General features: G+C 37.6%; 1 protein-coding gene across 9 annotated transcripts in view; it reads left to right on the top strand.

The window, feature by feature from the left end:
- Positions 1 to 6,203, top strand: part of IL1R1 (interleukin 1 receptor type 1) — a 127,350-nt gene extending 121,147 nt beyond the window's left edge. For all 9 annotated transcript variants that reach the window (XM_066267904.1, XM_066267912.1, XM_066267906.1 and 6 more), the window contains 3 exons: positions 631 to 774; positions 1,878 to 2,045; positions 2,963 to 6,203. In XM_066267904.1, coding sequence (XP_066124001.1) covers positions 631 to 774; positions 1,878 to 2,045; positions 2,963 to 3,384 — 734 coding nt within the window. In that variant the 3' untranslated portion in view covers positions 3,385 to 6,203. The remainder of the gene's footprint in view (positions 1 to 630; positions 775 to 1,877; positions 2,046 to 2,962) is intronic.
- Positions 6,204 to 26,080: the final 19,877 nt, after the last annotated feature.

Here is a 26,080-nt window from a genome sequence, read left to right as displayed (position 1 = left end):
AAAGTAAAATAATAGAGCTTAAAAGCTTATTCTCTTTTGCTAGATGCCTCCACGGCACCTGTCATTTAGAACTCATTTTCTTCTTTTTTCTTTTTCTCTACCTTCCTCCTTCTTACCACTCCTTTACTTTACTCTTCTGCCCCTCTTCTATAATTAATCATAGGATGAATAATTAGCAAATGAAGCCTGGAAGACATGGAAGTGTAAGACATTCTGTGTAGCATCTCAACCCTTCTTTTCTTTCCCCCAGCCTATACTTTTTACCACCTGACTTCTACCTCTAGGAACTTTTGTTGGCTTTTGAGTGACTTTGACCAGTTTTATTATGGAGTGCCCTATCCTATAAGCTTTGTAATTTTTCTCTGAGATTGTATATTATACTACTCAGTTAGAAATTTAATACAATGCACCTTAGTTTTTTTGTTTGTTTGTTTGTTATTTTTACATAGTATCTATTCTAGTTGGCTTTATACATCAATATCCATTATTAAGTGATAATGAATGGGTTAATACTACCTGGGATTTGGGAAACCCAGATATGATTTCTATGGGATGATAATGTTTAATTTGCTTTGCTCAAATTTTTAATTCTTTTGGTTCTAATAATTTCCCCCCTCTCTTCTGCTTTAGCCCTCAATTTTCAGAAGCACGTGATTGGTATATTTGTCATGTTAACAGTCATTATTATAAGCTCTGTTTTCATCTATAAAATCTTCAAGGTTGACATAGTACTTTGGTACAGGGATTCTTGTTATGATTTCTTCCTGAAGAAAGGTACGATTTTGTATTCTATACAATAATTTCTTGTTGAATAAGGGAATAGTTAAAAGATATAGAATATAACTAAGAGGGGTTTTACTTAAATTTTAAAATGAAATATGACATATTTAAAATAGTAGTTATTTGATAAATAATTATAGTTTCAAAAGTGTTGTTTTCCAAATTATTGTTTTACTGTTCATATTGGTGGAATAAACAGGCATTTAGAGCATCTGTTTATAAATTCAGCTATTCAGAAACCATTGCTAAGGACCTGCTGTGTGCTGGGTAGGACACAGATTACCCAAGATTTGCCATCAAATCAAAGAAAAGACTTGCCCTGGCTGGTTGGCTCAACGGTAGAGTGTCGGCCTAGCGTGCGGAGGACCCGGGTTCGATTCCCGGCCAGGGCACATAGGAGAAGCACCCATTTGCTTCTCCACCCCTCCGCCGCGCCTTCCTCTCTGTCTCTCTCTCGTCCCCTCCCGCAGCCAAGGCTCCATTGGAGCAAAGATGGCCCGGGCGCTGGGGATGGCTCTGTGGCCTCTGCCTCAGGCGCTAGAGTGGCTCTGGTCGCAACATGGCGACGCCCAGGATGGGCAGAGCGTCGCTCCATGGTGGGCGTACCAGGTGGATCCTGGTCAGGCGCATGCGGGAGTCTGTCTGACTGTCTCTCCCTGTTTCCAGCTTCAGAAAAATGAAAAAAATAAAAAAAATAAAAATAAAAATAAAAAAAATAAAAAAAATAAAAGACTTGACTCATGCATCAGGGAAGGACTCTTTTCTTTTTAAACCTTGCCAAGAAACTGAGTGATACAATGGTAGAATTCAGTGCTGTACATTTTGGGAGGAAAATAAGAATTGAAAGATAGTTCCCACTCAGAAAAGTAAAGAACTCTGCATGTGAAGTGGCCATGAAATAATGTAAGAACAACTTTGTAGTAAAACACAATGAATAGGAACTTGTAAGAGTAGATAGAGCATTTGATATAATATTACAGCTTCATTCATAATTCATATGAAAAAATTAATTTTTCTGAAATGCATGTTTGCAATATTGACTTTACCAAATCTCTTATTTTTCATTGTGGTTCTAATATAGTACATTTTCTCTTTAGGTTTGGATGGAAAGACCTATGATGCATACATACTGTATCCAAAGACCCTTGGGGAAGGATCTACCTCTGACTCAGATATTTTTGTGTTTAAATTCTTGCCTGAAGTCTTAGAAAAACAGTGTGGATATAAGCTGTTCATTTATGGAAGGGATGACTACATTGGGGAAGGTATGAACATAACGGGAAAAAGTAAAAATCTTGTTTTGAAATAAATTTAATTATTAAATTAATTGGGTTACTTAACTTTGGTTTCATCTTTCTAGAAGACTATGGCAAAGGCTGACATATTTGACAATTTTAAGAACCTTTTCTGTGGTGCATAATGATGATTTTCACATTATTTAATGCAAAGTATTTACTTTTCTTATATTTTGTGGAAGCCACAATTAACTAGGTTGTATTTTGTTTTTGAAAACTTAACAACTAGTTAGATCTGATAATTGCTTTACAACTGATACAATAAAATAGCCTGACCAGACAGTGGTCCAGTGAATAGAGCATCACACTGGTATGCAGATGACCCAGGTTCCAAACCTCGAGGTCGCTGGCTTGAGCATGGGCTCATCTGGTTTGAGCAAGGCTCACCAGCTTGAGCCCAAGGTCTCTGGCTTGAGCAAAGGGTCACTCAATCTGCTGTAGCCCCTTGGTCAAGGCACATATGAGAAAGTAATCAATGAACAACTAAGGTGCCGCAATGAAAAATTGATGCTTCTCATCTCTCCCCCTTCCTGTCTGTCTGTCTCTATCTGTTCCTCTCTCTGCCAAAATAAATAAAATAAAATAATAAAATAAAATAAAATAAAATAAATAGGTGTGGTATAAGATCAAGTGGTTTAACAACAAGGTTTTAAAATTTCTACTGAAAGTATCTCAGTCTTAAGTGAAATACTCAGTTTTTGTTGGTCAGTTTTTTTGAGCTGGTCTTTAAAACAGGAAGCTCCTTTAATCTTAAGTAAGGCAAAAAAAGTGTTAGAAGACATGGTGGTGGTGGTGGTAGGAACCTTCTGTGGGTTTGGTTCTGGAGAGACTGGTTATAAATTATAAATAGAAACCTTACTTACTATGCCATGCTTTGTGTTTTTCAGACTTTGTTGAGGTCACTAATGAAAACATTAAGAAAAGCAGAAGAGTGATTATTATTTTGGTCCGAGAAACATTGGGATTCAGCTGGTTGGGGAGTTCATCTGAAGAGCAGATAGTGATGTACAATGCTCTCATTCAGGATGGAATTAAAGTTATCCTGCTGGAGCTAGAGAAAATTCAGGACTATGAGAAAATGCCAGAATCTATTAAATTCATTAAACGGAAATATGGGGCCATACGCTGGTCAGGGGACTTTACAGAGGAGAGGTCACAGTCTGCAAAGACAAGGTTCTGGAAGAATGTCCGGTACCACATGCCGGTTCTGCAGCAGCCCCCTTTATCCAAGCCCCAGTGGCTGTTCCCAATCACTGGACCAGAGTCCAAGGAGCAACTGCACAGGGAGGTACATGTGCCTCTTGGGTAGCAGGGAGAAGCTTGGCCAAGAGTTATGTGAGTGGCTCCTGTCTTTATAGTGTTGCAAGCTGGGCTGTGCTTCCACTGACTTCTACAGTCATAAAATGTACCTGTGTATTCCCTTATCCCCAAGACCACCACACTTGGAATCGGATTGTTAAGGGAACAGGACATGGCAGCAGTAGCAGGTCAGGCAATTCAGAACAGAGGGCTTGGGAAAGCCTTTAAAAAGCCAACAAGTGCTGTCTGTGCATGTGTGAGAAAAGGCACTGGAAGGGTAAACATGAAGAGAAAATATTCAGAAAATATAAATTATTTAAAGACAGATTTATTCAGTCATTGATAGTTCATAAGGTGGGGCTGTGGTCCAATGGCAATTGCTAGGATCCCTTGCGTGGCCAGTGAAGTCTCGAGACTATTGATTTTTCTGAAAAAGTAGAAGTATTCTTGGAGAGCTTCCCACTTGCCTTGCATTTTTTAAACACATAAACAGCTAGCAGGTAGTTTCCAAAAACTGAATTTCATTTTTTATACCTTAAATCTGTCATTTCAATGAACAAAGGGATTCCAGTATTCTGAGGTTTTGATAGAACCTTAGCTTTCCGCTGGAAGGAGCAAGAGTAGCAGAGAACAGAGAATCGATCCCCTCTGAAGGCATTCCTTCCTGGAATGGCCATTTTGCTCTACCTCATTCTTCTGCATTTCACTTGGCTTGTCACTTCTTTAGATGGACCACTTCCTCCAAAAGTCACTTCAAGTCCTTTCTGGTCACTTTCTCCCTCCACTTTGTCACACATACATCGCACAGATTTACCGCCCTTCATACAACACTGTTCTCATCTCATCCCACTCTGGCCACATTGCCTCCATGAGGTTCTCTTGGTTCAGGAGCAAAATTCCAAGTTCTCCATTAACATTTCACCAGTGCTCCTAAACCTCTCATCTGTCCACATGGCCATCCTCTCCCTGTCCTGCTGTAGGAATTCCCAGGTTAGCTCTGTGTGCCTTCGAATCTGCCCCCAGCACGCTGCCCATCTCTGACTCCTTCCTATCTCCTCTGACCACAAGACCTTCTGGGGTTTTTTCCAGCTGACCAGAATTCAACACTTACTCCCACTCTGTTTCCCAGGAGACTCCTCTCAGTCTAGAGCTGGGTGTCAGTATGAGAAGTTGTTCTGACTCCAGCCTGAAGCCCTGCTCTCTGGGAGTGGCTGTCGGTGTTTCTCCCTTTGCCATCTGCAGAACCTTCCTAAGTAATTTGCACATGTGTCATAGATTTGGGTAGTACTTTGTTTAAAAATATCCACTGATTATTTAATGTTTGCAATCATCTTGATTTTATAGGGAGCAAGTGGCCTGTTGTAAAACAATTACACTCTCGGTCCTGGGCTTGCCCTCCTGTGCTGGCTTCTAGGACAGTGTTCTAGAGGTTAGGTCATGAGTGACCCTTTCACCCGCACCCTGACACATTTGTTGGAAGAAATGACAGTTCTCTAGGATAGTGGCTGAGTCTAAGTAAGATTCTTCTAATTAAGAGACAAAATTCCAAACTTTTGCATGTTGGGATTTACAAAAATTATGTTAGATTTTATTAAAAATAATCTGCTTTCATTCTTTTCTTAAAGGTAAATGCATCTTGGTAAATTTAAAATAAGAGAAAGTTGTGGGGGTTTTTTATGTAGAAATATATTTTTTAAAATGTGATAATAGTTCTCAAGATACTTAAAGAAAAACCCTTGAAAACTGCAAAGCCACGTTTATGTGCCCTTTACTGAAATTGTGAAAACATGGACAGGACTTCTGGTTTTTGTATTTAATATTTAATAAGACAGGTGAACGCAAACTTTTATTTGGTATCTTTTTTTCCTGAAAAGTAGTCAGAACTAGAACTAATAGACAAAACAGAGTTTAATGCCTTCACTTTGCTCTCCCTACCTCCCCACCCCATTTTCTCTTTGATTCAATTTGACAGCCTCAAGTAATAGTGCCTCCTCGGAGCTGTTGTTTTTAAACAAGTGCTCTGTTATTATCTGGTAGCTGCAGCCAGAAGTTTGGGGGTGGACAGGGGACTGTCATTTCCCAAAAAGGCTGATCAGATGCGCTAAATCATGCTGAGTATTTTCATTTGATCATCTGTAAAATGTATTTGTATGTGTAGTTCCAAGAAAGTCAATTTTGAAACTTAAACTGAGCAGCAGAATGGACCAGAAACTAAGAAGGAGGAAAATTAAGCAGGAATGACCAGTGCCATTGCACCTGGAATTTAGGGAGGGGCAAGAATCCAGGGCTGTGCCTGGGCGGAGAAGGGGTCCCAGGAGAAAAGTCCCCCTGGCACCCCCACCTGCATGGTGGGGCTCCAGAGGAAGGAGTTACACTCACAGGTCTCTGAGAACTTCCTTTGTTCTATTGTTTTCCCTAAAAACCTCTTTTAAGGTCTTCCTTTCAGAACTTCCCCATTAATTAGATTTTACTGCATTTTCTGATGGTAATTTTTTTTTTTGTCAGCCTGAGTGTTTAAGAAAACTTTGCATGTGCACTAAAGTATTTCATTTCAATTTGTTAACACTTGCTTAGCAGAGTTTATATTTTTATTTTCCTGACTCTATTTTATTTGCAATTAAAGCAAAAGTATTGAGCCAAATTTTTAAAGAACATTTTTGATAAATTATATTTTTACTGGTTAATGATGAAGTGCTTTTTTCAAAGTTGTGTGTGTAATTCTGCAGCAGATATCAAATATTTTTATATAGTAAAAACACCAATTATGTACAGCATGTATCATTGATTAATGGACTGTACATTTTTTCTAATAAAATTGTCAAAACCTGGCATTGAGTATGCTCATGAAAAATTATTTGCTTGCCCTCTCCTGGGCTTACCTTCACATGCCCAGGTCTGATGTGCGGAGAGAATGCCTCTGCCTAGGGAGGTGAGGGGTCATTAGCTAAACAGTAAGCTCTAACTCCCATTTGTAGCCTTACCCATACAAACAGCTTGCTTCTTAAAGGATTATAATGTATGTCTTATTCTTATTAACCTTTCACTTGTCCAGCAAATAAAGACAATATTTGTATACACTTTTACTTGTACAAATGGTTGGGTTTTTTTAAATTTTCTTCTTTGACTCAGAAGGTAAAGGCAATTGGCAAATAGGTGTCAAAAATGCAAACTCTAATGAGCACAGATCCTGGTGATCAGGGAGCCTGTACACCAGCTTGGTCACAGCTTGGTCCTTTTGTCACAGCAGCTCTGACAGGTGTGTCAATGTAGTCAGAGTGGTTCTCTACTCTTCCTTTTTTAAAAAATTTTATTTATTTATTTATTGTGTTTACATAGAGTCTAGTGTCTCTACAAAAGCATCTCCCTCCCTGTATTCCCCTCGACATCTCCCGTACCCCCTCCCAACAGCTTGCTCCCCCCTTCCTTTCAGGTTTCATTACATTCCTCTGTTCACATTGTTCCTTGGATTCCTCAAATGAGTGAGGTCACATAACATTTTTCTTTCTCTGCCTGGTTTATTTCACTCAACATAATAGTTTCCAGGTCCATCCATATAGTTGCAAAATGTAATATTTCCTTCTTTTTCATGGCCCCATAGTTTTCCATTGTAAATGTGTACCACTGCTTTTTAATCCACTCATCCACTGACGGACACTTGGGTTGTTTCCAGATCTTTGCTATTGTGAACAATGCTGCCATAAACATGGGGGTGCATTTCTTTTTTTAAGTCAGTAATATGGTGTCCTTGGGATATATTCCTATAAGTGGGATGGCTGGGTCAAAGAGCAGTTCCATTCTAAGTTTTTGAGGAATCTCCATACTGTTTTCCACAGTGGCTGCACCAGTCTGCATTCCCACCAGCAGTGCAGGATGGTTCCCCTTTCTCCACATCCTCGCCAGCACTTATTCTGTGTTGTTTTGTTGATGAGCGCCATTCTGACTGGTGTGAAGTGGTATCTCATTGTGGTTTTAATTTGCATTTCTCTAATGATTAGTGATGTTGAACATTTTTTCATCTGTCTATTAGCCATCTGTATGTCCTTTTTGGAGAAGTGTCTTTTCATTTCTTGTGCCCATTTTTTGATTGGATTATTTGTCTTCCTGGTGTTAAGTTTTACAAGTTCTTTATAAATTTTTGTTATTAATCCCGTATCAGATGTATTGTCGAATATGTTCTCCCATTGTCTAGTTTGTCATTTTATTATGTTCATATTATCTTTAGCTGTGCAAAAGCTTTTTAGTTTGATATAGTCCCATTTGTTTATCCTGTCTTTTATTTCACTTGCCCGTGGAGATAAATCGGCAAATATATTGCTGCGAAAGATGTCAGAGAGCTTATTGCCCATGTTTTCTTCTAAGATGCTTATGGTTTTACAGCTTACATTTAACTCTTTTATCCATTTTGAGTTTATTTTTGTGAATGGTGTAAGTTGATGGTCAAGTTTCATTTTTTTGCAGGTAGCTGTCCAGTTTTCCCAACACCATATGTTAAAGAGACTATCTTTACTCCATTGTATGCTCTTACTTCCTTTGTCAAATATCAGTTGTCCATAAAGATGTGGGTCCATTTCTGGGTTCTCTGTTCTGTTCCATTGATCTATATGCCTATTCTTATGCCAGTACCAAGCTGTTTTGAGTACAATGGCCTTGTAGTATAACTTGGTATCAGGGAGTGTGACACCTCCCACTTTATTCTTCTTTTTCAAGATTGCTGAGGCTATTCATGTTCTTTTTTGGTTCCATATAAATTTTTGGAATATGTGATCTATATCTTTGAAGTATGTCATTGGTATTTTAATTGGTATTGCATTGAATTTATAAGTTGCTTTGGGTAATACAGACATTTTAATGATGTTTATTCTTCCTAATCATGAACATAGTATATGCTTCCACTTGTTTGTGTCTTCCTTGATTTTTTTAATCAATGTTTTATAATTTTCTGAGTACAAGTCTTTAACCTCATTGATTAAATTTACTCCTAGGTACTTTATTATTTTGGTTGTAATAGTGAAGGAATTTTTTTTTTTTAATTCTCTTTCTGACATTTCATTGTTGGTGTATAAAAATGCTTCTGATTTCTGTGTACTAATTTTATATTTGCCACCTTGCTGAATTCATTTATCATATCCAGTAGTTTTTTGACTGAGAATTTAGGGTTTTCTATATACAGTATCATATCATTTGCAAATAATGATAGTTTTACTCTTCTTTTCCAATTTGGATGCCTTTTATTTCTTTTTCTTGTCTGATTGCTGTAGCTAGGACATCCAGTACTATGTTGAATAAGAGTGGTGAAAGGGGACACCCTGCCTTTTTCCTAATTTTAGGAGGATTGCTTTTAGTTTTTGTTCATTAATTATGATGTTGACTGTGGGTTTGTCATAGATGGCCTTTATCATGTTGAGGTATGTCCCCTGTATTCCCACTTTGCTAAGAGTTTTGATCATAAATGAGTGCTGGATTTTATCAAATATTTTTTCTGCATCTATTGAAGTTATCGTGTGGTTTTTGTCCTTTCTTTGTTTATGTGGTGGATCACATTGATTGATTTATGAATGTTGTACCAATCTTGCCTCCCCAGAATAAATCCACTTGATCATGATGAATGATTTTTTTCATGTATTGCTGGATCCGGTTTGCTAATATATTGTTGAGGATTTTAGCATCTAAATTCATCAGGGATATTGGCCTATAATTTTTTTCTTTGTGTTGTCTTTGTCTGGTTTTGATATCAGAATTATGCTTGCCTCATAAAAGGAACTTGGAAGTTTTCCTTTCTCTTAAATGGTTTAAAATAGCTTGAGAAGGATAGCAGTTAGTTTTCTTTGAATATTTGATAGAATTCACCAGTGAAGCCATCAAGTCAGGGCTTTTGTTTTTGGGGGAGCTTTTTGATAACTGTTTCAATCTCATTTGTTGTAATAGGACTATTTATGTTTTCTGATTCTTCCAGATTGATTTTTGGAAGATTATATGTTTCAAGGAATTTGTTCATTTCACCTAGGTTGTCTAGTTTTTTGGCATACAGTTCTTCATAGTATATTACAATATTTTGTATTTCTTTTGTGTCAGTTGTTATTTCTCCATTCTCGTTTCTAATTTTATTTGAGTCCTCTCCTTTTCTTGGTGAGTCTCATTAAAGGTTCATCGATCTTCTTTACCCTTTCAAAGAACCAGCTCTTAGTTTCATTGATCCTCTTTATTGTTTCTTTAGCCTCAATATAATTTATTTCTGCTCTGATCTTTATTATTTCCTTTCTTCTACTACCTCTGGGCTTTTCTTGCTGTTCTTTTTTTAGTTCTTTTGATGAAGGGTTAGGTTGTTTATTTGAGCTTTTTCAAACTTCTTAAGGAATGCCTGTAGTGCTATGAACTTCTCTCTCAGGACTGCTTTTGCTGTGTCCCATAGATTTTGAGTTGTTGTGTATTCATTATCATACATTTCTAGGAATTTTTAAATTTCTTCTTTGATTTCATTGTTAACCCACTTATTATTTAATTACATGCCATTTAGTTTCCATGTGTTTTAGTATTTTTCAGTTTTTCTGTTGTGGTTGATTTCTAGTTTCATGCCATTGTGATCAGAGAAAATGTTGATCGATTTCAGTCTTCTTAAATTTGTTGAGACCACTTTTGTGTCCTAACATGTGGTCTATCCTAGAAAATGTACCATGAGCACTTGAAAAGAATGTATATTCTGCTGCTTTAGGGTGGAAAGTTGTAAAGATATCTATTAAATTGAGTTGATCTAGTGTGTCCTTTAAGTCTTCTCTTTCTTTGTTAATTTTCTTTCTTGAGGATCTATCTAGTGAAGTTAGTGGGGTATTGAAATCCCCTACTATTATAGTATTGCTGTTGATCTCACCCTTTATATCCATCAAAGTCTGCTTTATATATTTACATGCTTCCATATTAAGTGCGTAGATATTTATAATGATTATATCTTCTTGTTGTATTGCTCCCTTTATCATTATGTAGTGACTTTCTTTATCTTTTACTATAGCCTTTGTTTTAAAGTCCATTTTGTTTGATATAAGTATTGCTACCCCAGCTTTTTTTTTATTTCCATTTGCATGAAATATTTTTTTCTATCTTTTTACCTTTAGTCTATGTGTATCTTTTGTTTTGAGGTGTGTCTCTTGTAGACAGCATATGTATGGGTCCTGTTTTCTTATCCATGCAGCTACCCTATGTCTTTTGATTCGATAATTTAATCCATTTACATTTGAGGTTATTATTGATATGTAGTTTTTATTGCCATTTTGTTCTTTAAAGCTATATTCTTCTTTTGCTGTATTCTTTTCTCTCTTTGTTCTGTTTACAACAGGCCCCTTAACATTTCTTGCAGCCTTGGTTTGGTTGTAATGAATTCCTTCAGTTTTTTTGTCTGGGAAGCTTTTTATTTTTCCTTTGATTTTAAATGATAGCCTTGCTGGATAAAGTAGTCTCAGTTGTAGGTTCTTGTTCTGCAATACTTTGAATATTTCTTGCTATTCCCTTCTAGCCTCAAGTGTTTCTGTTGTGAAGTCAGATGTCATCTTTATGTGGGCTCCTTTGTAGGTGATAGCCTTTTTTTTTCTCTAGCAGCTTTTAATATTTTCTCTTTATCTCTTATCTTTGCTGTTTTAATTATGATATGTCTTGGTGTAGATTTCTTTGTGTTTCTCTTTAATGGAGTTCTCTGTGCTTCTTGAACTTGTGACTTTGTCCTGCATCGATTTAGGGAAGTTTTCAGCTCTGATTTGATTGAACAAGGTTTCTAACCCTTGTTCTTTCTCTTCTTCAGACACTTCTATGATGTAGATGTTGTTTCTCTTTAGATTGTCACAGAGCTCTCTTAGAGTTTCCTCAGATTTTTCATTCTGTTTTCTTTTTGCTGCTCCACTTTCGTGTTTTCATTTATTTTGTCTTCTAATTTCTGATTTGATCCTCTGCTTTATCCAGCCTGCTATTAATTGCTTTTAGTGTAGTCTTCATTTCAGATATTGTATTTGTCATTTCTGACTGGTTCTTCTTTATTATTTCAATGTCCTTTTTAATACTTGTTATTTCTTTATTTATGTGCTCAGTGTGATCATCCATTGTTGTTCTAAGATCTTTCAGCATTCTAATAACCATTATTCAAAACTCTGCCTCTGGTAATTTGCTTATATCTGTCTCACTCAGCTCTTTTTTTGAGGGTTTCTCTTGTTGAGTCATTTGGATTACACTTCTCTGTCTTTTCATTTTATCTGTGTTGCCCTGCACTTTCCTGGTTTGGGCCTGGGGCAGGTCAGTGGGAGTCACTGCATATGACTGGTTCTTATCCATTTTTTGGGAGCTACAGGTTATCCAGATCTTGTGGCTGCCTCTGCTGGGTCCAGATGCTGTTGTAAATATCAGCTGCACTCCTAGGCTTGTTTTTATCTACTCTTGGCCTGAGAGAAGTTACTTTAAAAGTTCAAGCTCCCCTAAAATCCGCTTTCTGTTGTCTTTTATTGCTGGCTACTTGTTGGGCTCAGTACTGTAATTCAGTGATTAGGTATGGTATTAGATGTGGCCTACTTCTTCGCTTCAGATGCTTTCTATCTAGACATTTTAGCTCCCAGTTTGTGGTTTTTCTACCAGGCCACTGCTGCTGTTGCTGCCCAGGGCTTTTTGGCTGAGGTGCAGCTAGCTTCTGCCCACCTCCATGACCACCACTGCCCTGGTTGGCCTCGCACGTGCCTGCATGCCTGTTTGGACCACTTTTGGGACTGCCTTGGTTGGCTCAAATGTCAGTGGCCACCTTAGGGGATCGTGTGTGCCCTCTTGGATCTCTGCTGAGGTCACCCATGCTGACGTTACTGCTGAGGGCTGGAACTCTACTCTTAGTCCTGCCTCCACCATCTACTTGGTTGTGAAAATTTGGGCAAACAATTTGAAAACCTGTTTTCTTGCCCATAAAGTGGATATAATACCTAAATCATAGTGTTGTGTAAGGATTAAAAAGATGAAATACATTAGGACAATCAGTTTCTAGCATACAGCAGGTATTCAGAAAATGGTAGCTTTGTTAGTAGCAATTCTCCAAATAAACTTGATTGTTTCAAGTCATAGTAAAATTTGCAGAAAGAATGGATAGAGAGAAGATAAACCTGGAAGTAGCTATTGACACCAAGGGAGGAAGCAAACCAATCCTAAAAATAAAGACAAGATAAACAGATGAAGTTATGTGATGAAGAAACAGGAGCTCTGGCCTCCTTAAGCCCAGGGAGTTTCTGTGTCCCTGACCACTGATGGCCAACAACTGCCATTCACATTGACCTTCTGCTAGCTCCCAACTTTAAAAGATGTTTAATGGTTTAAATCAAGAGATTTGTTTAACATTCGTGAGAGATTTCTCAATAAATATTAAAAATGTAAGAACTTAGAAAAGCTTTTGAATCAGCTCTTCAGAAAGCTTGGCTGTATGGAATTTCTCACTGGAAGGGTTCAGAGAACTTTTTACTATATAGGGAAGAAAAAGCAGCTGTACAGGTAACAACACAAGAATGAACTATTCCATATATTTACAACTATAAACCTACTTTCTCCAACCCCTGTAATTGGGCTATTATACCAGCTAGGGTATTCTTAACAAACAGAAAAATCAATACTAGCAGCCATCTAAGTCTAATTTTTGTCGTGAGGGTTTTTATTCCTATTTTTTACCAGATAACTTTTCCTCAGAATTGCTTTTATTTTTTAATTTTTTGTCTCTGGGATAATGTCTTCAACTGGTGGGAAAAGACCTGATTTTGAAAGTAGAGCAAAGCATTTGGTTAATCTTAAACCTCAGTTTTCTAATTTTTAAAATAAGATTTCCAATGTTTCAAGGTTTTTATACATGAAAAATCCCCTGTACAGCAACTAAGATAAAATCTCAAAACAAAATACTGTATATTTTCTTAATTTTACCTCTTTGTACGGGTGAAAAAAATTTACTTTCCAAAATGTATCTTTTTAAAAATTCTAGGGTTTTGGATGTGGAGGGAGAGTAGGGTTTATAATCTTGGTGTTAACTTTTAAAAATGAGAGTGTAAAGCCAGGAGCCAAGGCCAGGGCCACTATCAGAGGAGCCCAGCCCATGCAGGTTCGCATTGGATTCGGACAGTCGGTAAAGAAACCATGGAGCCAAAAACTGGTGGGCCATAGTCTTTAATCTAGCTTGCACCCGGCGGGCAAGTAAAAATACACACTGGGCTCCAAAACCCAGTCACACTCAGTGCTCACAAAGCCACTGACTTATCCGAGTTTCCTAGAATCAAAGGTTTCTAGCTCACCAGACTTATTCTCCTCAGTTCCCCATTTCCTTCCTTATCCCAGATACAAAGTCTACATAAACTGGCATCTCACTCAGCACTCCGCCATCTTGGCTGCTTCTCCTGGCCTCCTCCACGTGGCCTTTCTCTGTTCTCCTCTGCTCTCTCTTGCTAATCTCAGGAACCAAGAGACAAGTTCCCGTTCTACCCCTATTTTATAGTGTAGCTTTACAACTTCTAATCCAATATACAAAATAGGGAAGTCTCTAATACAAAGTCACTTCTCTGAGGCATGATTGGATTGTACCACCCCTCATCAAAAAGGGTGGGAAAGGCATAATCCCAAAACCAAGCCTCAGGCTACAACAATTCTCAACACACATTAATATCACCTGGGCAACGGCCTCTTTAACAAAGTGAGCATAATACATTTTATCTGCCCAACAGAGAGCTTTCATTTAATACAATTTTAGCAAGTCAAATCTGTCTTGGTATTTTTTTTTTATAATTTTATTTTTTTAATGGGGTGACATCAATAAATCAGGATACATATATTCAAAGATAACAAGTCCAGGTTATCTTGTCGTTCAATTATGTTGCATACCCACCACCCAAAGTCAGATTGTCCTCTGTCACCTTCTATCTTGTTTTCTTTGTGCCCCTCTGCCGGGGTCCAGCCCCGGCGGTGATCCAGGGGTCCCACAGGAGGAGACGGCGTCGGCGAAAACGTAGTGAGAGAGCCGAATTCTTTTCTTTCTCTTTATTCTCCGGTTAGCATTTACTGCCAGGCATCTCTACCAAATGCTAGTATAGCTCCCTTTTTATACACGCACACCGAGTTACAATCACATGGTGTTAATTATTACTTTTGTTTCACTATGTTTTCATGTTTCCGGATAACAGTTAATTTACATCTATGAGTCACAAATCAGGTAGCAAATCATTCAAAATACAAAATAACTTGAATAGCGATAACAACATCAGTAAAAACTTTTAGAGTATTAGTTCTAAAAGGCTTGCCTCTAAAGAAATTAACATAACATCAAGAATAGCTTTCACCCAAAGATATGCAGAGTGCACTTGCAAGATAGCCCAGCAGCAACACAAGACATTCCATGGATTTCCCTACATTTTTGAATCTCAAGAGAACATCTCATTGAGAAAGCCTAGCAATTGCCTTTAGTCAAAAGACAATTCTCTTAGTAAAACATTCTTTTCTTGCTGACTACGCTCTCATCCTAGGCCACACAATGGGCCATTCTACTATACCTTACCTAAGATACTAATGTCTAGTCAAATATTACTTATTTATTATATTTAAACACTAGTTAAGTTCTGACTCTATTCTTCTCAGAATATACCACTATTTGCAAATCAAAGAAGAAAGGAATGTTTCTCTACTTATCACATGAAAAGGCTAGGGAGGAAAATGTTAAGTGAAGGCCTAAGGGTGCTCTGTGCACAGCCACTGCCTCCTAACCATTCACAAGTCACAATTTATTCTTTTTATCATGATTAAGAAGGAATTCTCCTACAAACTTAACCCTTTACGAGGGATATCATAGCCAGCCTCTTATGTCTATGAGCCCAGTTCAAGGGGCTTACAGGCTTTTCTGTGGAACTTACACCCTCTGTCTCATTTTCAAAGAAATCACTACGAATCTACAGGGAAAGCACGGTATTATTATCCCTGTGCCACAAATAATAGCACACACCCAGAAAAGGGGGGATATAAGGCCAGATTAATTCAAAAAGTCAAAGGGGGGAGTATCGTTGTGTCTATCCTTTGTGGTGACTTTGTCACCCCACAGCCATTGGTCTTCACTGCAGTGACTTTGTCACTCCGCAGCCATTGGTCTTCTCTGCTGTGACTTTGTCAATCAGCAGTTTTTGGTCTTGTTCTGCTGTGACCTTGTCAGCCAGCAGTTGTGGGTCTTGTTCTGCTGTGACCTTGTCAGCCAGCAGTTGTGGGTCTTCTCCTGCTGTGACCTTGTCAGCCAGCAGTTGTGGATCAGCTCCCGACACCCCTCCCCACCCCCTTTCCCTCTCCCATTCCCCCCTCCCCGACCGTAACCACCACACTCTTATCAATGTCTCTTAGTTTCACTATTACGTCCCACCTACATATGGAATAATACAGTTCCTGGTTTTTTCTGATTTACTTATATCGCTTCGTATCATGTTATCAAGATCCCACCATTTTGCTGTAAATGTTCCAATGTCATCATTTCTTATGGCTGAGTAGTATTCCATAGTGTATATGTGCCACATCTTCTTTATCCAGTCATTTATTGATGGGCTTTTTGGTTGTTTCCCTGGCCACTGTGAACAATGCTGCAATAAACATGGGGCTGCGTGTGTCTTTACGTATCAATGTTTCTGAGTTTTTGGGATATATACCCAGTAGAGGGATTGCTGGGTCATAAGGTAGTTCTATTTTCAGTTTTTTGAGGAACCACCATACTTTCTTCCATAATGGTTGTACTACTTTACATTCCCACCAACAGTGTATGAGGGTTCCTTTTTCTCCACAGCCTTTCCAACATTTGCTATTACCTGTCTTGCTAATAACAGCTAATCGAACAGGTGTGAGGTGGTATCTCATTGCCGTTTTGATTTGCATTTCTCTAATAGCTAAAGAAGATGAGCATCTTTTCATATATCTGTTGGCCATTTGTATTTCTTCCTGGGAGAAGTGTCTATTCATATCCTCCTCCCATTTTTTTATTGGATTGTTTGTTTGTTTGTGGTTGAGTTTTATGAGTTCTTTGTATATTTTGAATATTAGGCCCTTATCTGAGCTGTTATTTGAAAATATCATTTCTCATTTAGTTGGCTTTCTGTTTATTTTGTTATCAGTTTCTCTTGCTGAGCAAAAACTTCTTAGTCTGATGTAGTCCCATTCATTAATTTTTGCCTTCACTTCTCTTGCCTGTGGAGTCAAATTCATAAAATGCTCTTTAAAACCCAGGTCCATGAGTTGAGTACCTATGTCTTCTTCTATGTACTTAATTGTTTCAGGTCTTATGTTTAGATCTTTGATCCATTTTGAGTTAATTTTTGTACAGGGGGAGAGACTGTAGTCCAGTTTCATTCTTTTGCATGTGGCTTTCCAGTTTTCCCAACACCATTTATTGAAGAGGCTTTCTTTTCTCCATTGTGTGTTCTTGGCCCCTTTATCAGAAATTATTTGACTATATATATGTGGTTTTTATTTCTGGACTTTCTATTCTGTTCCATTGGTCTGTGTGTCTATTTTTCTGCCAATACCATGCTGTTTTGATTGTCGTGGCCCTATAATATAGTTTGAAGTCAGGTATTGTAATGCCCCCAGCTTCATTCTTTTTCTTTAGGATTGCTTTGGCTATTCGGGGTTTTTTATAGTTCCATATAAATCTGATGATTTTTTTGCTCTATTTCTTTAAAAAACGTCATTGGAAGTTTGATGGGAATTGCATTAAATTTGTATATTGCTTTGGGTAATATAGCCATCTTGATTATATTTATTCTTCCTAGCCAAGAACAAGGTATATTCTTCCATCTCATTATATCTTTTTCGATTTCCCTTAACAATGGTTTATAGTTTTCATTATATAAGTCCTTTACATTCTTTGTTATGTTTATTCCTAAGTATTTTATTTTTTTTGTTGCAATCGTGAAGGGGATTATTCTTTTGAGTTTGTTCTCAGTTGTTTCATTGTTGGCATATAGAAAGGCTATTGACTTCTGTATGTTAATTTTGTATCCTGCAACCTTACTGTATTGGCTTATTGTTTCTAGTAGTCTTTTTGTGGATTCTTTGGGGTTTTCGATGTATAGGATCATATCATCTGCAAAAAGTGATACCTTTACTTCTTCTTTTCCGATATGGATGCCTTTTATTTCTTTGTCTTGTCTGATTGCTCTGGCTAGAACCTCTAGTACCACATTAAATAAGAGTGGAGAGAGTGGACAACCCTGTTTTGTTCCTGATTTAAGGGGGAAAGCCTTCAGTTTAGTGCCATTTAATATGATGTTAGCTGATGGTTTATCATATATGGCCTTTATCATGTTGAGATATTTTCCTTCTATACCCATTTTGTTGAGAGTCTTAAACATAAAATTGTGTTGTATTTTATCGAAAGCCTTTTCTGCATCTATTGATAAGATCATGTGGTTTTTGTTCTTTGTTTTGTTGATATGGTGTATTACGTTAACCGTTTTACGTATGTTGAACCATCCTTGAGATTCTGGGATGAATCCCACTTGATCATGATGTATTATTTTTTTAATATGTTGTTGTATTCGATTTGCTAGTATTTTGTTTAGTATTTTAGCATCTGTATTCATTAGAGATATTGGTCTGTAGTTTTCTTTTTTTGTGCCATCCTTGCCTGGTTTTGGTATGAGGGTTATGTTGGCCTCATAAAATGTGTTTGGAAGTATTGCTTCTTCTTCAAGTTTTTGGAAGACTTTGAGTAGAATAGGAACCAAGTCTTCTTTGAATGTTTGATAAAATTCGCTGGTATAGCCGTCAGGGCCTGGACTTTTATTTTTGGGGAGGTTTTTAATGGTTTTTTCTATTTCTTCTCTACTGATAGGTCTGTTTAGGCTTTCTGCTTCTTCTAGACTCAGTCTAGGAAGGTTGTATTGTTCTAGGAATTTATCCATTTCTTCTAGGTTGTTGAATTTAGTGGCATAAAGTTTTTCATAGTATTCTACAATAATTCTTTGTATATCTACGGTGTCCGTGGTGATTTCTCCTCTTTCATTTTGGATTTTGTTTATATGAGTTCTTTCTCTTTTTTCCTTGGTAAGTCTTGCCAAGGGTTTATCAATTTCGTTGATCTTTTCAAAGAACCAGCTCCTTGTTCTATTAATTTTTTCTATAGTTTTTCTGTTCTCTAATTCATTTATTTCTGCTCTGATTTTTATTATCTCCTTTCTTCGGCTGGTTTTGGGTTCTCTTTGTTCTTCTTTTTCTAGTTCCTTAAGGTGTGAAGTTAAATGGTTCACTTGGGCTCTCTCTTGTTTGTTCATATATGCCTGAAGTGATATGAACTTCCCTCTTATCACTGCTTTTGCTGCATCCCATAGATTCTGATATGTCGTGTTGTCATTTTCATTAGTCTGTATATATCTTTTGATCTCTGCATTTATTTCTTCTTTGACCCATTCATTTTTTAAAAGTATGTTGTTTAGTTTCCACATTTTTGTGGGATTTTTTTCCTCTTTTTTGCAGTTGAATTCTAGTTTCAAGGCTTTATGATCAGAAAATATGCTTGGTACAACTTCAATTTTTCTGAATTTGCTGATGTTGTTTTTGTGGCCCAACATATGGTCAATTCTTGAGAATGATCCAGTACACTGGAGAAAAATGTACACTCAGTCACTTTGGGATGAAATGTCATGTAGATGTCTATCATATCCAGGTGCTCTAGTGTTTTGTTTAAGGCCACTATGTCTTTGTTGATTCTCTGTATGGATGACTGATCTAGAGCCGTCAGCGGTGTATTGAGGTCTCCGAGTAAGATTGTGTTTTTGTCAGTTTTTGTTTTAAGATAAATAAGTAGCTGTCTTATATATTTTGGTGCTCCTTGGTTTGGTGCATATATATTAAGAATTGTTATGTCTTCTTGATTCAGTGTCCCCTTAGCCATTATGAAATGGCCATTTTTGTCTCTGAATACTTTTCCTGTCTTGTAGTCAGCATTATCCGATATGAATATTGCTACACCTGCTTTTTTTTGGATGTTATTTGCTGGGAGTATTGTTTTCCAGCCTTTCACTTTGAATTTGTTTTTATCCTTGTTACTTAGATGAGTTTCCTGTAGGCAGCATACAGTTGGATTTTCTTTTTTAATCCATTCTGCTACTCTGTGCCTTTTTATTGGTGAGTTTAATCCGTTTACATTTAGTGTAATTATTGATACTTGTGAGTTCCCTATTGCCATTTTATATCTTGCTTTCTGTTAGTTTCGTGTCTTGTTTGATCCTTCTCTTTCGTTTTTCTATCTTTTGTTTTTATTTGGTTGTATTCCATACATCTTTCCTCTGTTGCTATCTTTTTTATCTCATGTGCTTCTGTGGTGGTTTTTTCAATGGTGGTTACCTTTGAGTAATGAAAAGGGTCCCTACCCTTTTCATTGTAGCGAACTATTTTGTGAGTACTTTTGCACTCCATTGTCCTTTGCTACTGTTAATCTCCATCTTCTCCCCCTCTTTCTTTTTGTTGTTGTCACAGTTTAAATTTGGTTTTATTGTGTTCTTCTTGGAGCTTTTACTTGTGGCTCTGTTTTTTTTTTGTTCTTTGTATCTGATTGGAGAATCCCCTTTAGTAACTCCTGGAGTGGGGGTTTTCTGATGATAAATTCCCTCATCTTTTCTGTATCTGTGAATGTTTTTATTTCTCCTTCATATTTGAAGAATAGCTTTGATGGGTATAGTATTCGTGGCTGAAAGTTCCTCTCTTTTAGGACTTTAAATATTGGGGTCCACTCTCTTCTAGCTTGTAGAGTTTCTGCTGAGAAATCTGATGATAATCTAATGGGCCTTCCTTTATATGTTGTATTCTTCTTTTCCCTGGCTGCCTTGAGAATTTTTTCTTTGCTGTTGGTTTGTGTCAATTTCATTATGATATGCCTTGGAGTAGGTTTGTTGGGGTTAAGAAAACTGGGAGTTCTGTTTGCTTCTTGAACTTGAGGCTTTAGTTCTTTCCACAGGCTTGGGAAGTTCTCATCTATTATTTGTTTGAGTATGTTCTCCATTCCATTTTTTCTCTCTTCTCCCTCTGATATACCTATTATTCTTATGTTATTCTTTTTGATGGAGTCAGATAATTCTTGTAGGGCTATCTCATTTTTTTTAATTTTTGAGTCTCTTTCTTTTCTCTGTTGTGCTTCAAGTTGCTTGTCTTCTATTTCACTAATCCTCTCTTCTATCTGACCTGTTCTATTAGCTAAGCTTGTTACTTCGTTTTTCAGCTCGTGAATTGAGTTTTTCATCTCTGTTTGATTTGTTTTTATAGTTTCAATTTCCTTGGACATATATTCTTTGTGTTCATTGAGTTGTTTTCTGAGCTCCCTAAATTGCCTTTCTGTGTTTTCTTGTATATCTCGGAGGATTTTTAGGATTTCTATCTTGAATTCTCTGTCATTTAGCTCCACGGTTTCCAATATATTAAATTTTTTCTCCATAGATTTTTCCTCATCTAGCTGTGTTACCTCTCTTTCTTTTGTATCCATGATATTCGATTTTCTCTTCCTTAATGGCATCCGAGGGTGGTTTTGTTGATAGTATTAATGAGATTTAATAAAGAATAAAAAGTTAAAAAAAATAATAAAAAAAAATAAAAAATCGAAAAGAGCTGTTTTTTTAAAAAAAAAATTAATAATGAAATAAAGAAAAATAAAATAAAATAAAAATTTAAAAAAAAGGAAATTATTCCCCCCCTCCTTTTTTCCTCTCCCCTCCTCTCCCCTCTTTCTTGAGAAAATCTTGTGGTGAACTGTGAATTATAACAAACAATGCCTGTGATGGAGGGCCTGAATTGCGGAAAAGTAATAAAGGGGCAAAAATAAAAAATAAAAAAAAAGAGAAAAAAAATAAAAAAGAAAAAAAAAGAGTGTATGGACCCACAGAAAGCAAATAAAGAAAAAATTTGGGTCAAGAATAAAATTATTTGCCTTTAGGTGTTGGTTGTCTAAGAGTTATGATGAGAGGAATAAGAGGAAAATGGAAAAATGGGGGGACGAATTAAAAAATTACTATTGTATTTAGTGGAACAAGAACTAGATAATATGGAGAGCAGGGATGGGAGCACTGCTGGTGAGTTAAAAAGGTTAAGTAAAAACTCCCCAAAATGCCACAAACATAAGTTTGAGTCCCAGATAAGATAATTTGTTTGTTATTGAGGTTTGAATGAGAGGAGATGTAAAGGAGAAAGGAAGAAACTAATATAGAGGGAGAAAAGAAAGAGAGAGAAAAAAAAGAGGGAACCACTAAAAGAAGAAAAAAGAAAGGAGAGAGAGAGAGAGTTAAGTGTTTTGGAGTGCAACCCTCATAGAGAGAAAGGAAGAGAAGAGAAAAGATAATGGGAGATGTAACACTTATGGGTAGTGTAGTTCAAGGAGAGGAGAGAGTAAGACCGGCAGAGAGTTAATCGGCCAAATTGGAGTAGGAAAAAAAGTATCAAGAATGAAGATAAGAGAAACAAACGAACAAATATAATAAAATGGGATAGGTTATAAAGTCTGCAGATTATTCTTGATTTTGAGAGGTTATCTTCTTGCTTTTTCTTTTCTCTCCCTCTTCCTGGTCGGTGACTCTGTACCCCGGGTTCTGCCCCTTTGGCACGCTCAGGTAGAGGTTTGCAGTTGATAAGTCTCTATGGCAATGTCATGTATTGTGCTTTAGTCTCGTTGGCAGTCGAGGCTCATTAGCATTTATAGGCTCCGACAGTGAGAGAGTCTGTGTTCCTGGAGCCTTTCTCCTAGTCTTTCCTTCCTCAATTAGTAGCCTGATAATCCAGCTATGGGGTTGCTGCTGCCTCTGCCTGGATAGTAAGAGGCTCAAAGAGCTGGCAACTCCCCACTCTATTTCCACTCAGCACAGGGCTCTGGGTAAGGCTCAGTCAGTCAGAGCTGCTAGCATAATCAGGCGGGCTTTCCGCCCACTCAAAGACCTCTGGCTCTGCCACTCTGTCCGGTAACAGAAGCGGGCGCCCACTTCCGGGGTGCTTGGAGGAAACTCCCACTCACTGTCTGTGACCAGGATATCTGGCCAGCAGTCTCATGCTCTGAGTGAAACCCCCAACCGCAGGGAAAAGTTGCAGCGTTGGAATTGAGTCTGGCTCCGTCCCCGTTTGCAGCTTTTGCAAGGCGCTGGGGTGGCCCGAGATTCTGCTTTGGCCCACACAAAGGCCCCTGACTCTGCCCCTCTGTGCGATAACACGGGCATGCATTGCCGAGGCACTCGGAGGTATCTCTCATTCACTATCTGCACACGCAAACCCGGATATGAGGCTGGCCGCATTTCCCTCTGAGTGAAACCCCCGCCCGCACGGAAAATCTCCACCGTTGGAATTAGTTCTCACTCCCTCCCGTGCGTGGCTTTCCCAGGGCGCTGGGGCTGCCCAGAGACTCTGCCCTTGGCCCACAGAAAGGCCTCTGACCCTGCCTCTCCGTGGGGCAACACGGGCACCCACTCCTGAGGCTTAGGAAGAAATCTCTCGCCCACTAACTGCATGCACGCTGACCAGGAGACCGGGTAAAATGGCCGCTCCACTTGTCTTTCTTTGTTTGGGTTTGGCGCAAGTGTTAGCTTGTATTGCCCGGGTTGCCACAGGATCAGTTTTTCCTCGGCTTGGATCTCCGTGCCACAGCCTGGTTTGGCCGTTTGTGCCGCAGCCTGGATCTATTCACCCCCTTTGCCCGCCTCAGTTTCTATATTCACAGTTACCAGAGAAAGCTGCCCTGTTTAGGTTAGTGAGGAAGGCGGAGCATTTCTTACTCCCTATTTCCTTCGGGGTTTGGTTATATATTTAGCCAATTTTTCACTCAACCATACCTTTGGGTGTATTGCGAAGCATCTGGAGGCTCCAAGTATAGGTTTTTCTGTTTCTGGTTGAAGATCTTGTTGAGTTTTGGGGGAGATTTATCCGTATCGCTTCCTACCCCGCCATTACTCTGACGTCATCTCCTGTCTTGGTATTTTTAACATAGTTTGTTTCCCAAATATTAATTGAAATATTTTAAAGTATAAGGATTATACAAATATTGATCTACTTACGACCTATGCAATTTACTACCATTCAACTTTACGACCACAATCACTAGCCATGACTCTTTTGCATCTGGCAGCGCAAGCGTTGCCCAGCTTGGCATACGACAGTGCAGACCTGCTTCCGGCAGCACTACCATCTCCGTGTGCACCATTTCAACTCTTATCCCAGACTCGGTACAGCAATTTGTGTTTTGTGTTGTGGATATTTTTTATCAAACCCCTCCCAAGATGTCTACCAAGATGAAATTGACTTTGCAAATATTAAACCAGTTGTACTGGTAATGCAATGTTTTACTTAAACCTGACAAATGTAAAAATAAGAAACAAAATGGTGTAGAGATGATACAAATGGCACAAAATGAACAAAGAAAATTATGATTTATAATAATAAAAGAAAATTATGATAAAATATGACTTAAAGGTTTTTAGAACATTATTTTACAGTACTGTACATATAGCCTACTCAACTTACAACCAAATCGTGTTATAACTGGTCTGTCGGAACCATTCGTGGTCATAAGTCGAGCACTAGCTAGCTGTACAGTGATAAAAATAAAAATTTCCTCAACTAATTTTTCAGAAGAAAATCCTCAGTTTTGAGATAAGTATTTGTGAGTGTGGTGAATTTGGTTTATGTGGAACCAAAGAGGGTGACAGATAGGAAAGAGAATGACTTAGGTTTAGAAGGGGGAAGTTGTTTCTTTTCTTTCTTTCTTTTTATTTTCTTTCTTCCTTTCTTTCTTTTTTCTGACTAAAAATGAACAAATGAATCATGACAGTAGCAAGAATTCCTAATATACAAAAAATAGATTACACCTGAAAATGTACATGGGGAAGAACATTTCTGGTGTAATATTTTCATAATAAAAATATGAAGGTGTGTGTGTGTGTGTGTGTGTGTGTGTGTGTGTGGTGTTAGAGATTAGATTTAGGGAGAACAAGGATTATTAAAAATAGATGACACTATTTAAAATGAAAAATAACCTTTTGAACTAAAAACATGCCCAGCTTAACACATATTGCTCAGGTTTTTTCCAAGGAAGTTTTGGCTGATTAGAATACATAAATTCTGTACAGTCAACTGAACTCTAAGCCCAAATATTAACATAGAAGTTACTAAAATTTATAGCATTTAGACCAGTTGAACCTGTACCACATGCATCTAGACTCACAGGATCCTGTTAATTTCTCTTGCATTGTGCTCAACCAGTTGGGAGATAAATTTACTCAAAAGGGAAAGTCAATGAAGCTTGTTTTTCTTAGAACATTTGTCCTGGAAGTGATCCCAAGTGTCACTCTTCGAGTCTGGGACAGGCTGCACTGATGCCATTCCACAGTGTTTATTTGTTTACTTTCATTAAACATACTCAGGGAATAAGATTCCTCAGACTCCATTAGTGAGGAAGTATTGCATGTCTAACAGTCCTTGTGGGACCCACTTCTGCTTTTGCCAAGTGATGATCCAGTCTGGCCCCTGCTATTTTCTCGCCCCTCAGCCATCTTGCACTGCTATCCTGCTTTTCTGAGACAGAGTCTAGCTTATTCACCTTCCCAAGGCTGTGGTCAGTGGCCACCTGTCTCAACACTTGAAATTGTTATATGATATTCCATAATTCTGCCTTCTACATTATGATTGCTTGGGAATTTTTTACCCCAAGTCCACCCTCAAATTTCAAAATGTAGAGAACATATTTTTGCTCTCAAGTTTACTTTTGGGTTGTTTAAAAGTGCTAACCAGATGCATTACACTAGGCACTGAGAAAATGACATAGTTAGAAAAAACAAATCTAGCTATAGAGAGTATTTTGAAGAGAAAGTTATTCAGGAAACAAACTTATCTGATAGAAAATGTTAAAATTCCTGACTGAAATATACAGACCTTATCATTTGGAATTGGGATATGGAAGTTCTTGGATGGACGAACATTAGGAATAAAGAAAGCTGATTAAGAAGGAGTAAAAGGTTAAAGAGAAAGGCCATTAGGAAGCTGGTATGGTAATCCTTCTGTGAGTTGATTGTATTAGAAACATTTTTCAAAATAAATTGAAAAAATATATATTTTTTTGTATTATGGAAGCAATATTAGTTATAAAGAATGCATAAATTTCTGGCTAGAAGAAAAAGGTCAGTCAATCTCACAACCTCAAGATAATTAACACTTTATTGTCTTTCTATAAATGTCACTGAGATCATACACCATTTGGAGTTTAAGACCCCAACATTTTAAACTTGTAAAAATATTTGCTCACAGTATTTAAAATATGATCTCTGAGTGACCACTGAGTTTTTCAAAATGTATAGTCCACAGTTTAGCTTGTCTGCTTTGGTTGGGCTATTTCCAGGTTTTAGCTGGAAATAGTCATCCTAGCCCCAATATCTTAGTTCACTTTCCTGATGAATAGATTTGCTTTGCTTAGAATAGATTCCTAGAATCAGTGGGAAGGAGGGCATTGGACTTTTTCAGGTTCTTGACTAATTGTGTTCTATAATACTCATGTTTAAATCTTTACCAATTTGATACGCAAAAAGGTATTATTCTTTATGATATTTTTTGCAAGGTAAATAATGTTGAAAGATTCAATTAACATTGAAAGTTCCTAGGGCTGTTCCCTGCCCCCCAATTTTCTTTTTTTAATTTTTCTGAAGCTGGAAACGGGGAGAGAGAGACAGACAGACTCCCGC

The sequence above is a fragment of the Saccopteryx bilineata genome, chromosome 3 (genome assembly GCF_036850765.1).
Source record: "Saccopteryx bilineata isolate mSacBil1 chromosome 3, mSacBil1_pri_phased_curated, whole genome shotgun sequence".
Classification (NCBI taxonomy): Eukaryota; Metazoa; Chordata; class Mammalia; order Chiroptera; family Emballonuridae; genus Saccopteryx; species Saccopteryx bilineata.
The sequence above is the reverse complement of the archived record's forward strand: the minus strand, read 5'-3'. Positions and strand labels throughout refer to the sequence as shown.